Source organism: Zonotrichia leucophrys, chromosome 3 (assembly GCF_028769735.1).
Source record: "Zonotrichia leucophrys gambelii isolate GWCS_2022_RI chromosome 3, RI_Zleu_2.0, whole genome shotgun sequence".
Lineage (NCBI taxonomy): Eukaryota > Metazoa > Chordata > Aves > Passeriformes > Passerellidae > Zonotrichia > Zonotrichia leucophrys.
Window position 1 is genome coordinate 104225580 of NC_088172.1, and position 15459 is coordinate 104241038.

Sequence of the window (15459 nt, forward strand, 5' to 3'; positions counted from 1 at the left end):
CCCTCAAGCTAATGATGGCATACAAGATGAAGCTTGGCTTTTTGCAATAAAACTTCACAAACCTTTCTTCAAGCCAATTCCCATTATGAGTCACCACATCAATTTAAATAATCAATACTGTTTCTTAAGAATTGCTTTTATAGCTTCTACAGTATTTAGAACATTCAAATGTTCTATTATTGCTAAGAAAATAATAGCAGTATCTTAGCAATATTATTGCTAAGAAAAAAGGAGAATTATGAAGATTTTACCATGTGAATGAGCAGGCAATAAACATCTCCAGCAACTGAACAGAGTAGAGAAAAATTGGCTACACAGAAAAACCAGAACCAATGAAATAAGACTTAAATGCAATTGTTCTAATAAAATTAAACTGAATTACCTCACTATCTTCCATAGCCACTTCTCCAGAAGGAGGCTTAAAAGAGGCCAGCATCTCTAGCAAATCGAAGAGGGTGGTGAGGTGAGGTTCCTGCAGGAGCAGGAGCATTGGAATGTTGTCCTTCTGAGGAGGAGGCAGGCAGGAGGCCGGGAGCTGGACACCTTCCCCTTTGCGCTCCCTCCTGGGGGCACCCAGGGACACAAACACCATCTGCAGAGGGACAAGGAGCACACACACAGCTTCATGACAAGCATGCAATGCTTTCACAAGGGTCAGAATGCAAAAATCAAAGACAAATCTTTGTTTTGTTGGCTTTGCGGCATTGGCAGCAAGGGCCACAAATGAAGTTTGGGTTTGCTTTCACTTCAGGCATTCATGGTGTAGCTGCACTTGATGCCTCAGGTTTAGCTTCTAGGTTTTTTGGATTCTGTGCTGCTTTAGGGTGTGGGTCTGGGCTCCATATTATGGGATGGTGAGCTCTCTGCACAGTGGGTAGACAAAACAGTTCCTTCCCCAACTGGGCACCAAGGACAAATGATCTGAATCTCAGGCCCAGCAGCATAATGGGAGAAGGAAGAGAGAAAAACAAGAAGGATGGGACTCGATGGGCTGGAGCTATAATTGGACAATGAGCTCTAATATGAAAATGGAGCAGAACTTATAAAAGTGACTGATTGTCCATGTTGTGACCATTTTGGTTCACCTTGGCTGCAGCCCTGGCTGGGCTCTGGTGCTGCCCAAGGTGGATCCATGGAGGAGATGCTGTGAATAAATCCCTGCTTTATTCTTTAGCTGTGCCCAGCCCTCACAAAGCATCAGTCACACTCCTGACTGCCCCTGAGGCTGTTGCCACCCCAGGGGAGCTCCCAGCCAGCCCCAGGTGCAGAATCAGCTGCAGGAGAGCAGAGCCAAGCTTGGCCACAGCCCCAGGGCCTCTCCCACGCTGGCAGTACCTGCATGTCCTTAAAGCCCAGCTCGTGGAGAGTTTTCTCATCATAGTCAGTTGTCAGCTCGTGCCCAGATGAAATCATTCTCACAGGTCCCATGAGCCCACCTAGGATAAAAGCCTATTTCAGCAGAATTCTGGAATCATGGTTTCAGTTTCACAGTTTTGATAGTACACCCTTCAGCTGAGGCAAAAAGTGGTTATTACATTAAACTAATTTAAACTTGCATAAATAAACTAAATTTACTTGCATAAATTTACTTTACATTTGTATTCACAAATAATCTTTTCAATACCAGGTCACCCAACTTTGTAGTGAAAAGTATTTATAATACAAATTCAAACATGTCTTCCATATTTTCTAGTAAATGATACTGTGCCACAGAAAGATAATGGAAATTATTGTGATCATCAACAAGATGTCCTTGTACCACACACTTGGGGTCAAGTCAAAGAAACATTGATTAATCTTAAATGTAAGCTGGAACCAAAGAAGTCACACCCACTCTGGAAGGGAAAAACTGAGAACACCCTGCAAAGAACTCAACACTGAACAAGAAACCTGAACAATCAAAAGATGAAGAATTAAATTCTATTTCTTGCAGACAACCAAGCCTCTCTTCTAACAAACACACTTTGTCCAACATGACCACATGTTTCTAAAATGCCTGTTACAACAAAAATAAATATTTACTACTATGTGGTGGAAAACAAGACAGTTTCTTTACTAAAACTGATTCTGCTGAGTGGCTGGAAAAGGATTCTACAAAGAAAACAATTAATGTGTCCAAAATTCAGTCTGGTTTACTTACATTGTGTCTCATTAAAACAGGTTTTTTAGAAGCTGTTAAACTGTGAAGAGCAAGTTTAAATCATGTTTAAACATATATTAATGGTGGTGTTGGAAAGAGCTGTTCATGGACAGAATTTATTCAGATAATTGTTCATTACATGCTAACTCATGCTTATAATGAGAAAGAAAAACCAAGAAAATAACAAGAAAATTCAGAAAACACTTTGAACAGGAATAAGTGCTAAGAATGCTGTAATATATAATATCAGGAATATAACACCCTCCTGAAGGATAAAGCAGGATTTTCATTCACTCACAAACACAAAGAGGGAATAACAAGAGGATGCATATTCACTATACAGAGCAAGGTGACATTCCAAATTAGCAGCCTCAAAGCAGGGTGAAGAATCATTTCTGCTACTGGATGACCATAAATTAAAAAGCAATTGCAGGAGTAAGGAAAATCTTCCACCTGACTGGAATACATGTACACAAAGCATAAATTATGGATTTAAATTGTGGCTTCAAACTCTGACTCAATGGCAGAGCCAAAAGTGCATGAATCAGATGAAATACAGAATAAGATACTCAGAAATGTAAAATATTATCAAGTCATGTGCAACAGAATCTCCATTTTATAGAAAATAACATCATTCAAACAACAAGAAGAAAAAGAATGTGGGGGGAAATCTGCTGGAACATGGAATTTGGACTGATTCAAGGACTTAAAGGATTTATATTTTCTTTGCTATTTCAAATAAATGGAAGTGCTTAAAAAACAATATTAATTAGAAGAGGGGATGATACTAATTTGAACTACAGCTAAAGAAAATAAATCATAACGCTTGCTTTGAGGTGTCTGGGGAAAAAATCCCCACAACCATTTAAGCTGTAAAGGCAAAACCTCAGGGCAGGAAGAGCTCACCAGGGAAATCGCCCTTGCGACTGCTTTGGCCAAACTCCTGCAGCTGGGCCTGCTGGTTGATCTGCTCCTTCTGCAGATTCTCATACCAGTGCGTGACTTCTGCTCGCAGGTCAGCCACCTGGTCACTGGGGTACATTTCTATGGTCATCTGAAAGGGAAGAGGGGTTCATTTTCCCAGGGGCTGTGGGATCAGGAGCACCCAAAGGAAAGAGGGGTTCATTTTCCCAGGGGCTGTGGGATCGGGAGCACTGACAGGAAAGAGGGGTTCATTTTCCCAGGGGGGCTGTGGGATCAGGAGCACTGACAGGAAAGAGGGGTTCATTTTCCCAGGGGGCTGTGGGATCAGGAGCACTGAAAGGAAAGAGGGGTTCATTTTCCCAGGGGGCTGTGGGATCGGGAGCACTGACAGGAAAGAGGGGTTCATTTTCCCAGGGGGGCTGTGGGATCAGGAGCACTGACAGGAAAGAGGGGTTCATTTTCCCAGGGGGGCTGTGGGATCAGGAGCACTGGGCAGGGAGGGTGTGCTGGAAGGGATTGTCACCCACCTTGTCAGGAAGGCCAGCTGGCTGACACACAATCCTCAGAGGCAGAGACTGTTTGTCACTCAGGGCTTTCAGGTGACTGCTGATGCCAGTGCCTTCAATCTGCCACTGTCTCAGGTGATATGCAAACCTTAGGAAGCAGGGAAAAACATGGAAAAAGTGCTTTTGTCAAAGCCTGTTTAACATAAATGTTTGCTGAACAATGGAAGTTGTTGTTTTGATTTTTTTTCAGGAAGTTATTGACAGCCTCACTGTGTTTCAAATAAAATTAAAATAACTTCAAAGAAGTTTCTCTGGTGAGGGATGGGGAAACACAAACACAGCCACACATTTTTATACAAGAACAAAGGCCAACACTGGTAACTGTTTAAACTTTATTTATTACCTTGCACAATTACTCCCTACTGTCTTTCCTTTACACAAAGAAGCCATTTCTTAAATTAATAATCATTCTTAACACATTTATCATTATGGTAAGAGGAACAGAAATAAATTCTGCATCCAAATAGATCAATAGAGGTTTTTACCTTCTCCTGAAAGCCTCCAGGTGTGTTTTCAGCATCAAGAGCCCTCTTTCAATAATGGTCAGGCTTGAATGAGAGTCTTGCTCCAGGTTACTCGAAGCTATCATCAGACTCTCCATACACTTGCTAATGAATTCCTGCTCTTTTTCCAGACCAGTTTTACCTGCAACACCAGTTCAAGTCAATTTATAGGCACAGCTTTGGAACAATGCATTTTAATACTAAGAATAACAAAAGGATAAAGAATAAAATAGAAAAGAATAATAAAAGGATAGTGCTGGGTGTTCTTTAAAGCATTTCAAACAGCAAAGAAAGGATGAAAATGGAATTGGATACCGTTGATGTAGTAGGAGTTGATGTACTGGATGGCTGCTCGACTGACATCTCCAGACTGGGCCCTCAGAGCAATGCCCCAGAACTGGTCCATGCCACACAGCTGTTGGACAAAAGGAAAACAAGCACAGAAACAAAACATTGCTCATTATTTTACTGGGAGGGAGGATTTTCTGATCTGAGACATTCTTTTTACTTCTTGACTCAATCATAACAATATCTCATTTTCTCCACTGTTTGCCCTGTCATCACTGCACACACCAATTACTACAGAGCTCTCAATTTCTCACAAACAGTTTCAAAGTCACACATGAGGAGAACCGGCTGAAATTCAAAATAGTGAAATTTCATTTCTGACAAACAGGAGTACTTCCAAATGAAGCTGTAAAGCCCCAACTACAGTCAATATTCATTGCAAGAAAAAAATGCCCCAAATCAATTTGGAGAATATATTCTAAATATAATTTTATTTATGAGGTAATTGCTCTGGATTAAAAACTTCAAGTATATAATACATAACACTTTACAACACATTTCTAGTCAGAGTTAAGTATGATTAACAGAATGTCATTTGACTCTTCTTCACTAGGTAAGTAAATGTTACAAACCTGTTTTTAGACTCAACAGTGGCTACAGCTCGGTTATGATAAAACATGACAAACTGCACAAAGGGATGCAGGCAATAGGGGTGAGGTTTTGGTGGGTTCCCATCTTTGCCCTGAGAGCCAAAGTGCCCAGGGCAGGGGCAGGCTCACCTCGGAGTTGGAGCCCCCATCGTAGGCGCTCGTGGCCAGCCGAGCCAGGTTACACAGGTGCTGGAAGAGGTTCAGGCCAGTCATGCTGATGGTTTCAGGTTTTAGCTGGGGCATCTAAACAAAGGCAAAAAAACGGCACTGCTGGAGCACAGAGCAATTGCAGGGTATTTATTTCACTGGCACTGTTACTACTGATCACTGCTGTTATTAATCCCACTCAAGGGTAGTAGATCAAATGGATTTGTTCTTGGAAAATATCATACTCTGAGTTTTAGATAGAATAAAGAAATCAACTATAATTGGCTTGAACAGTTCACTTCACCACTGATTTGAACTGTAACAATGCAGAGAAAAAAAAGTTATTTCATTTTAAAATCAGCTGCTTAACTTAACAACAGCAGGAGAACTTGTTAGCATATGTGACATCCATCCAAAAAAACTTACACATGTGCAAAACTAGACAAAATCCTGTGCAATCTTGGGAAAGAACTAGACTACATTAATTATTGCACAATCTATCCATTTGTAATGTCATCTGTCAAAATAAATGGATGGAATGGAACCCCCTGGAGAAAGCTCTGCATGTTTGTCTTTTCAGTGGCTGTATTGCTGATATTTATAGGCCCCTCTGAAAAAGTCCATTTTTCACTCAGGTGGAGCTGTACAGCATAAAGCAAACTCTAGTTTGGTGAAGTTTTTTTTCCCAAATTAAAATAAAGTGCTACACAGCTGCAGACAGAACATGTGGGCTATTTGTACAGAAGCACTCAGGTAAATTGGAATGTGAAAAGAATTCCCACAAATCCATTTCCTTCCTCTCTCCAAGCACAGAAAAACCCTTCCATGACAAGCAGGGCCCTCCTGGACTACTGAAGAGATGATTTCCACAGAAACAATTTTAAATGCAACAAACAGTGCTGGTATGGAATGAAACACTCTGTTCATTACTGGAATGATGAGGCTGCAATTAACTCTGCACATACCTTTTCCAAAAAAAGGTGCTTGTAAGTCTCCATCCCCATGGCGTGCTGGTCTTTGCTCCGGACTTGGTTCAAGAACCAGTGTAGTGCATCATCATAACATTCAGAATCCTCCACCAAACAGTGCCACAGGATGTCCACTTGTTCTAAACTCAACCCTACAATTGGGCAAGTATTTTTAACCACTCCTTTGTAACACCAAATATTCCACAAAACCCAAGAACACGCAGAAAAATCAGAATATTTCTGTTGGGTCATGACACATAAATGTATTGTATGACAATTTGACTACCTAGAGTGAGACCACCCAAATATTAATTGTAAAATGTGTAATTTCCTTCTTCATAAGGAAAATTAATTTCTGACAGTATTAAAATATGAAGAATTATTTATTTTGGGAATATAGTAGTACTCCAGTAAAAGATCTCATTATGGACACAAACCATTATGTACCATAAGTACATAATGTATTCTCTTCCTTTAGTAATTACTACAATCCTATTATTTAGAAAAACTGCAGCACAGAGAACATAAAAATTTGTTCTCACAGAACTGCAACAGAATATGAACTCCAACATTGGTTCTGTGCCCTTGCCAGAAAATCTTCCTTCTTTTCAAACTGTCTCAGGGATTATTCTAAATTGTATGTTTAAAACAACACACTAAGCTGACACGGATTGCTAAGAGTATTTTTGCCTTACTCTGGGTGGTTTTGTGGTAAGATAACCTGAAATACTCACTGAAATGATCTGGGGATCCCAGAGTAGAAAACACACATGTCAGGAACTGGAGACGAACCTGAACCTCTGCACTGTGGCTGTATCTAAATGAAAATTTGGACAAAAAATGCAAGTTTGTTTCATTGTTTATTGCCACAACTTATTTCCTACTCATCCTTGTGCCTCTTAAAAGCATAAATAATTGCTTTTACAAGCTTCTTTCTGAATTCCTAGTTCAGTGTATGGCCCAAACCCCAGCTGAAGATGCTGCAGAACCACCCCAAACAGCAGAATGACACAATAATTGTCACCAGATAAAGTCCTTTTTTCTTGGGAATTGAGAAGGGGGACAAAAGTGGGCTTTTTTTGTCTTACAGTTCAATTCAAGTGCATAACTTTGTCACCTTGCAGGATCTAACCTATTTTTCCCCCAAGTTGTAAAATGCTAATATTTCTACTCTGAATTTCCAACTCCAAATGATACATATTCTTTATGAAAATATTTTCATAACTTACATAAAAATATAGACTTCATTTATTTTTATGCAGTAAAAGCTTGATGGTAAAAGGAGCAGAACAATTTCTCATTTTACCTGAATTTAAAGGATCCCACCTTCCTAAGTAATTCCTCACTTAAGCAACATCTACTATAAAGGGTGAAGTTAGATTGGAAGAAGTTAAACTGGACCCATAAATAGCAGCATTTTTCAGATGTGGGTGCCCATATTGACTTTGACATCTGTCAAAACATGAACAGTCTGTTCCTCTGGGACTGGGGAGCTGGAAATTGCATTGCTTGTTTATATACACCTGATTTTAATCACACAGATTACAAAGTGCAGATGGATGTATTCCAAAAAAAAATCATGCAAAGGCCAATGACAAATTTTAAAACTAAAACATTTCAATAGTTCTAGTATACAAAATCACTTTAAATTAACTTGGATATCAAAACCTTCATGTTTTATTTGCACACAAATATTCAACATGATGTCTAACAAAAAATGACACAACGGTTGATTTTTTTAAGCAAAAGGAGCTATTAAAAATGTTTTTACAGACTTTTGTAAAAGCCAGGAAATGTCCCTAGAGAAAGCCTTTAGTTACAAGAACACATCAGCAGCAGCACTGGTTAAACCATAAAACATCAAACACTCCAAGCCAGCTGAGTACTTACAGTGCATGTTTGTGCCGCCCCTCCCTGACTGCCTGGATGTAGTGTACCAAATTATCAAAGAAAAGTTTCATCATATTCAGTTCTTTTTCTGCCCACCTGTGGCAATTCAAAGGAAAAAGATCAGAAAAGCCCCAAGAAGCAGACAGCTGTTACAGGAAAATGGCACACACGTCACCCCCCAGAGTGAACGTTCATTTTTCCATCCCAGGAGCATTTCCCAGTACTGTACTCTCTTCTTTCTTGCAATCCTTAAGGTTTCCTAATGCTATTTTCAGATGTAGGACTGACAGAACACTCCCTGTGGAGCCCATCAAAATTACTCCTAAAGGCCCTAATTCAGAGAAAGTCTAACTCAGAACTGGGTATATGTTTAAATGTCACATCAAAAAGGCCAAGGAAAATTGCTGATTATCACTGTCCCCTTATCAGCAGTTCTGTCAGTCCATTCTCTTACACCAGGCATGGTTTGCTCTGCTAAGGAATGCTGAACTTTATTATCTTCACCTTTCACAGGGTTTTATACACCAAAGAGCCCCCGAAATTGTTGGGACAGGGGCCTACTTACATTGTGATCCAATGTGTGTCATAGCTGCTCCCAAATTGCTGGAATGTTCCAAACAGCTTGGGAAGAAGGCGAAGTGAAACTACTACAGATCTAAGGGAGATAAATGATGGCAAGATTGTGACAAAACTGAAATAATTGACTGAAAAATTCCTTTGAGAAGCTCCAGTTCTGTGAGCAAACCAACTAAAGGAAAGCTCTGTAAATCATAAATCACAGAGTGATCTGGGCTGGAAGGGACTTTAAAAGTCACCCCATTCCACCCTCTGCCATGGCAGGGACACCCTCCACTACCCCAGGTGCTCCCAGCCCTGTCCGACCTGGTTTTGGACACTTGCAGGGATGGGGCAGCCACAGATGCTCTGGGCAGCCTGTGCCAGGGCCTCACCACCCTCACAATCAACAAATTTTTCCTCATATCTAATCTAAACCTACTTTCTTTAATTTTGAAGCCATTGCCCCTTGTCCTGTCACTCCAGGCTGTTTTAAGAAGTCTCTCCCCAGGTCCCTTCAGGAACTGAAGGCCACAATCAGGGACTGAAGCCTTTTCCAGGCTGAACAATCCCAATTCTCTCACAGGAGAGGGCTCCATCCCTCTCATCAGCTTCTCTGGAGGTGCTCCAACAGGCTCAGGTCCTTCCTGTGCTTGTGAAATCTCCCATCAAGTCAACCAGAAGGTTTCTGAACCTCAACTATACTTACTTCAATTTCTTTACACACAACTCCTTGGAGCTGAGAAAAATCTCCCAGCATGTTTGTAACTCATCTCACCAGTTCTCAGCAAAAAGGTAACACCACAACACAGCAGGTGATGTCTGGCAGTCATCTGTACCATGAAAATAAATTCCACTTTCACCACTAAAATCTCACAGCTCTGGCTGGCATTAGAACAAGTTCTCTGAGGTCAAGGTGCTCCTTCCTCACAGAAACCAAACCCCCTAAGACTTGTCTGTTCCTCAGCCACCTGGGTGCAAAATCTGAATATTCAGTATAAAATGCTCAGGCCAAGGCACCTGACCTTGCCCCTGCCTGACTGAGGTGCAGAGCTGATTTTTACCAAAGGCAGGAAAGCAATACCTCTGGTACAAGGAAGAACAGACAAATGCAACAAAATGAGAAATTCAGGTCAACAAAACAAAAAGAAATGGAACACCAGAAACATCCACAACACTTTGGCAACTATTTTTATTCTTCTGCTTTTGCCTAGTTTTTCTTCCAGTAAAATCAAATAACCACTTAGAGCCAGCTTGGATTTCTGGTACATTGCAAAAATATGATACTTATAAAACAGATAAATTATGACTGAAGTTACCTGTTGTTTGCTAAGTTTTCTAAGCAGCCTTCAATAAATCTCATTCGAATCTGTCTGTCAGTGAACCAGCACACTAAAGAACAGAGCAGCTTCTCTGCCTCATTTATTAACCCTTCAGAGAGATGAATCTGCAGCAAGCAGAAAGAAAGATCAATGAATATTTTGTACTTATTTTCTTTGTAAAAATAGCATTTTCTGGTATTTAACTCACTGCATCTTCATCCTGGACCAGGTCCCAGAGCAGGGTATTTCCCTTCTTACAAACATTATCCAGATTAATGTCTGTCACTGCATTGCTGTTGTACTGATGTTTGTGAACTGCTGGTCCTGCACAAAACAGAAGAGCATCAGTGAGCAAACAGAAGGAACCATCTGAACTGAACATTACTCCCTAAGTGCACAAACAACAACACATTTTATCTGTTAACTTGGGCTGTTTCACAGTGCAACAACCCCGTAATTGCAGCCCTTTTTCACATATGGCTTCTTAAAAGACCATACCAGAAGCCAACAGGGCAGTTGGGCCAATATTTACACTGCTTTTGGCTAATGGCAAAGTGCAATTAAAACCAGCACTGAAGAACTGCAGATGCAATTGCTTTTTAATTTAATTCATACTGTAATTAATATATCTCTTCAGCCTTTCTGTGTTGTTGTGGTCCAAAGGGAGTTATCTCCATAACCACCAGGGCTGGAATGCAGGGAAGGAGCACATTTCAATAAATTCCCTCCTCCTACTACAGGATTCCCTCCATCCAACTGAAAACCAGAGAAAACAAACAGCATTTTTCCATGTGCTACAACATCCAAGTGCAGGGTTTTAGAAACTCATCATGTTTTCATAAACACTGATAGACATTTTCTTCCCTCTCTGTGCCCACAGCTGGCACCATTCATTGATCTGCTATTTAATACCATTTCCATGGAACAGCAAAGTCAAGTAGAAAATTCAGACTGCACACAGAACACTGTAATTATTTGCACATGCAAAACTAGGGGTGTCAAAAATAAAATGCACTGAAGGCCTCATGCTCAACCAGTAATTTCAATCTTCAGTTAGACAAATAACATCTATGGAAAAAACTGAAAAAAAATGCTGATTTATAGATTTATAAAGTTTTTAATACAGTGTAGAGAAAAAAAATCCAAATTTTCAATGTCAGGCTAAAACTTATTATAAAAACTTTTCATTCAATTACTTCAGGGAAATATATAAACAGCACTGGGTTTGCTGTCTGCTGGATGAGAGCAAACTTGGTTCTTGCAGGCCAGTGAAGAAAAACATGAGCCCTTCCCCAACCTTGCTCTCCATTATGTTTAAAAACAGGGTAAAAGAAAATAAAGCTGCCAAAATAGCATATGGAAAGATGATATAATTCTTGAGAAGTGTTTTAGGAGCATTTTAAATTGCGCCCTGAAGTAAAGCAGAAGATTTGGCAGTGTAAGATGAAATAACATAAAATGCCCTTTAGAGCAAAGTCCCAAAAGTATCAGATCATATTTTAAGTCATTTTTCCAGAATTATCTTCTCTAGAGCCCATTATGGTTCATTCATTTATAGGTTAATTTATGATTTCAAGTGTACAAAATCACAGTAATGTGTGAACCCACCAGCACAAAAACTGCAGAAAGTTTCAGAGTGGAAAATCTTTTACAGAGTCTTGCATTTCAGTACCACCTTTCTTTACCCTTAAATAACCTATTAGAAAAAACACTTCCTAGCTTCTTTTGTGCCCTTATTTGTTTAATTTGCATTCAAAGCTCCAGATGAAATGGAAAGGGGGGGATTTAAAAATATAAACACAGCTAAACACAAATGAATATTTCTGTGTTGACAAATGAACAGAGAAACAAAAATGAATCTCTCGGTGAAACCTAAGTTCTCAGCAGTCATCGTGGTTTCTTTAGACAAATACAAAGAAATGGTTAAAATAACTTCATTATTTTAATTACTGGAGACTAATTCAAAATGACAACCCCAGTTTTTCAGTTTTTCTTTGATCAGTCTTACCTTGACTCAGATGTTCATGATAGATAGAGGCCAGGTTTGGGAGGTGCTGCTGAAGATGAGATGTTAGCTCAGCATGGGAATTAATCTGCACAAGCTCTTCTTCACAGCCAGACTCTTCCCCATCAAAATCTGCCATATTTTTCTCTGATTTTGCACTGACTTGAGAACTACTGCAGCTGACATCATCTGCACTAAGCATATCATCAACCATATGCCTGCAAAAGAAGAATATCAGAATGGACAATATCAAAGAGGAAATTGTTTATAGCAGACTACAAGTGAGCAGACATCTCCCTAAAGCTAAAGTCAGGATGAATCATCTGTTGGAACAGCAGCCCTTGTATGAATTGGAAAAACAACTACAGATAAGTAAACTGAAGGACTCACTAGCATGAGGACTGAGTTGGCTTCTCAATGTTAACTAACTGCAGCACTTTCCAAAACATTTTTAGCATTTTCTTAAATGTTGTCTTATTTATTCGAAACCAAAACTTAATAGAAGCCTTTAATCAGATGTTAATAAATCAGATATCTGTCTAACTATCTGTGATAATGATCATCTCTGCAAGACAAAATTATCCTGAGCTACAGCACAATGTCCACACACCAATTTCTGCCCAGATGGAGGATTTTGCTACCTATCTGCCCAGATAAAGGATTTTGCTAACTGTTATGGAAGGAGTCAGAAGAAACTGCATCAAGAGAATTATAGGTTGGATATTGGGAAGAAGTTTTTTACAGAAAGGGTGATAAAGTTCTGGAATGGCTGCCCAGGGAGGTGTGGGGTCACCATCCCTGGGTGTGTTTAACAAAGCCTGGATGTGGCACTGGCTTAGTTGAGGTGCTGGGGCATGGACTGGACTCAATCTTTAAGGTCTCCCTTACCAGCCATTGTGTGCCTCTGTGAAATGGCAGCTACCTACCCGTCGTGGTGGTGGTGGTGGTGGTGATGGTGGTGGTGGTGCTGGGGCCCAATGAACTGGCGACAGTTGAACAACTCATTGCCAATGGTTTCCCCAAGGAAGTCCCCTGTGTGAGTGATGCAGGAGTCCTGGGAGCCCTGTGAAATGTGAGCGGTGCCCATGTCCCCGGCCATGTCGTGCTCAGTGTCCTCGCTGTGGGGGCAGGCGTCCAGCATGCGCATGCGGCCGTCCACGGGCGCCACGGCGTCGGCGCCGAACACGCGCTCCTTGCCCTGCCCGTTGCTGCTGCCGCTCCTCTCCGCGGCCCCCTGGGCATCTGCCAGGCACATGCCCGCCTGGGATTCCAGCTTTCTGCCCCGCAGATCTGTGCTCCTGCTGCCTTTCTGGGGGTTGTGGCTCCTGTCTTCTTCCTCTTCGTCCTCCTCCTCTTTGAGCGCCTCGATGTCGGCGATGTCCTCGGACTGCGCCTCGCTGCCGGGGCTGCCCGCGGACTGGCTGGCGTGGCTGGAGTTGGCCTCGTTGCTGGAGCCGTCGCTGTGGCCGCTGCTGCTCCCAGGCCCGCTGCTGCCATCCTCCCCGCTGTTGGCCGTCTCATCAGAGCTCCCTTGCATGGATTCCTGCAATTATTTTGGGCTTTTTAGGATTGGTGGAGAAAATAAAGCACCGCTGGAAATACATAATTAATATCATCATCATCATTCAAACATCATTCTTCCTTCAGGAGGAAATGTGTCACATCTACAAGTTCCCATTCATTCCTTCTCAATTTGGTTGCTGATGACAAAATGCTCCGAGCAAGATTCAGATTTAATAATTGATTTTCTGCATTACCTTGTTGCTAACAGGGTGTGTGTGCAGACTTTGTATGTGCACAGAGCCCCAGTGTGACAATGCCTTGCTGTCCATTACTAAGAGATTAACCTAACTGGAACACAATTTAAATGCAGGAATACATTTGTCTGAGGTGGTTTGGAAACAAGCACAGATAAAACATCATTTTTATAGCTGGTAACAGCAGCTCAGTGACAGAATTGCCAGAGTCAGAGCCCCAGTCTCACCTCGGTGTCCGAAAGGCGCTGCTGGACGTGTTTGGTTCTGTTAATCAGCTGCTCCTCCATTTCAATGTCACTGCCTCCACTCTGATGGGTGTCACTGTTGTCACTACTTTGAGGGCTTGCTGCTGGTGACCCTAATTCAAAACCACATTTCCCAGTTACTCTGTGACAGGTAATTACTGGAATGTAACAGCATTGCATAAATCTGCCTCCAATACTGAGCATTCTTCCAGCAAACAGGGATATAACTTAAACTACGTGTACCTAAACACTAGAAACTTCACTTAGAACACTGAGCATTTTACAAAGTTTGTATTTTGATGTCTCTTCTTGCCACTGTTATATAAATTTCTACTCAAAATACCATTTCATTTGACTTCTCATAAAAACCAAATTTCAAATTTAATTCTGCTCCAAATTCAAAAGCACTGTAGCTTCAAAGGAGCCAGATTGTGGTGTACAACTAAAATTATACTTACAAGGGGAAGGGGCTGCTCTTCTGAGCTCCTCTTCTTCTGAAGGAAAAAAGCAGGATGGAAAAGAAGTGACTAAAAATCATTTTGTCAGCATATAGTTGTCAATGATTCATAAAAGCCAGCAGGATGAAGAGAAAGGGAAACTACAGGAAAATAAATGGCTTGGCAGCACCTTTAGTAATGACTGTGGGGAAATACACAGTCCAGTAAAAAACAAAATCACCAAATCAGAAACAGCATGTAATACCAGAAAGTAGGTAAAAGGTAAGTAAGCTTTTTGTGCAGCTATTAAGTCACAGATGTGCAGCAGAACAAGAACAGCTATGGATCATTTTCTGAATTTAAAAGAAAAAAGGAAAATACAGACTACTCTAGCTATACAAACAGAATGAAACACAAAGCCTCCCAAAAGCACTCACAGACTTTTCATGCTTTCATCTACAGCCTCAAGTTCTGCTGGAAAAATACACCAGCATGACACTTTTAAAAAATACTTCAAGGAGAAAGTTCTATACCTGCTTTTTGTCCAAACTCAACATGGAGACTATGAAAATTCCAAATTTAACCTCCAGATCTACTGGAAAGCCACACACCTTTTTTGTTTCCCATGGGCAGGTTGGTGCTCAGTAAAGATGCAAAGGAGCTTTGTTTTGACAGCTGAGCCTTAGCTGCCAGGGCATTATTCCACAGGGCTTTGATCAGCATGGATGCCAAATACAAGGTCTGCAAAGAAAACCAAGGAAAGGTCCCATTGAGCAGAAGGTTTTGGATAGAAAGATCCACTGTTCATTTTTCTCTAGGTCAATACTACAGCTCACCAAAATAACTCATCAAAATAAACAACTCCACTAAATGAGTGAAACACATTGTAATGCAGACAGGAAGTGAAACTCTTCCATCAGTGGTTACGTAATCTCTAAAAATTATCCTTCAAAAGCCAGGAAAGGTGCAGTTGAAGAAACATGACAACTTCACTCCTAGAGCTCCCCTTTCTGCATTCCTTTAGGAAGACAAACCCATCATGGTTGTTAAGCCTCCCCTTGA

General features: G+C 41.0%; 1 protein-coding gene across 10 annotated transcripts in view; it reads right to left on the minus strand.

Annotated features, from left to right (window-relative positions):
* The window catches only part of USP34 (ubiquitin specific peptidase 34), a 117175-nt gene that overhangs the window by 53478 nt on the left and 48238 nt on the right, over positions 1-15459 (minus strand). For 7 of the 10 annotated variants that reach the window (XM_064709781.1, XM_064709787.1, XM_064709783.1 and 4 more), the window contains exons 12-29: positions 15009-15138; positions 14419-14454; positions 13943-14073; positions 12885-13501; positions 11962-12176; positions 10162-10277; positions 9951-10078; positions 8642-8731; positions 8077-8172; positions 6921-7003; positions 6184-6338; positions 5201-5314; positions 4449-4548; positions 4116-4275; positions 3592-3718; positions 3047-3194; positions 1336-1436; positions 383-592 (exon numbers count right to left, since the gene is read on the minus strand). In XM_064709781.1, the coding sequence (XP_064565851.1) occupies positions 383-592; positions 1336-1436; positions 3047-3194; positions 3592-3718; positions 4116-4275; positions 4449-4548; positions 5201-5314; positions 6184-6338; positions 6921-7003; positions 8077-8172; positions 8642-8731; positions 9951-10078; positions 10162-10277; positions 11962-12176; positions 12885-13501; positions 13943-14073; positions 14419-14454; positions 15009-15138 (2757 nt within the window). The remainder of the gene's footprint in view (positions 1-382; positions 593-1335; positions 1437-3046; positions 3195-3591; positions 3719-4115; positions 4276-4448; positions 4549-5200; positions 5315-6183; positions 6339-6920; positions 7004-8076; positions 8173-8641; positions 8732-9950; positions 10079-10161; positions 10278-11961; positions 12177-12884; positions 13502-13942; positions 14074-14418; positions 14455-15008; positions 15139-15459) is intronic. The other 3 variants (XM_064709788.1, XM_064709789.1, XM_064709780.1) reach the window with 1 other exon arrangement.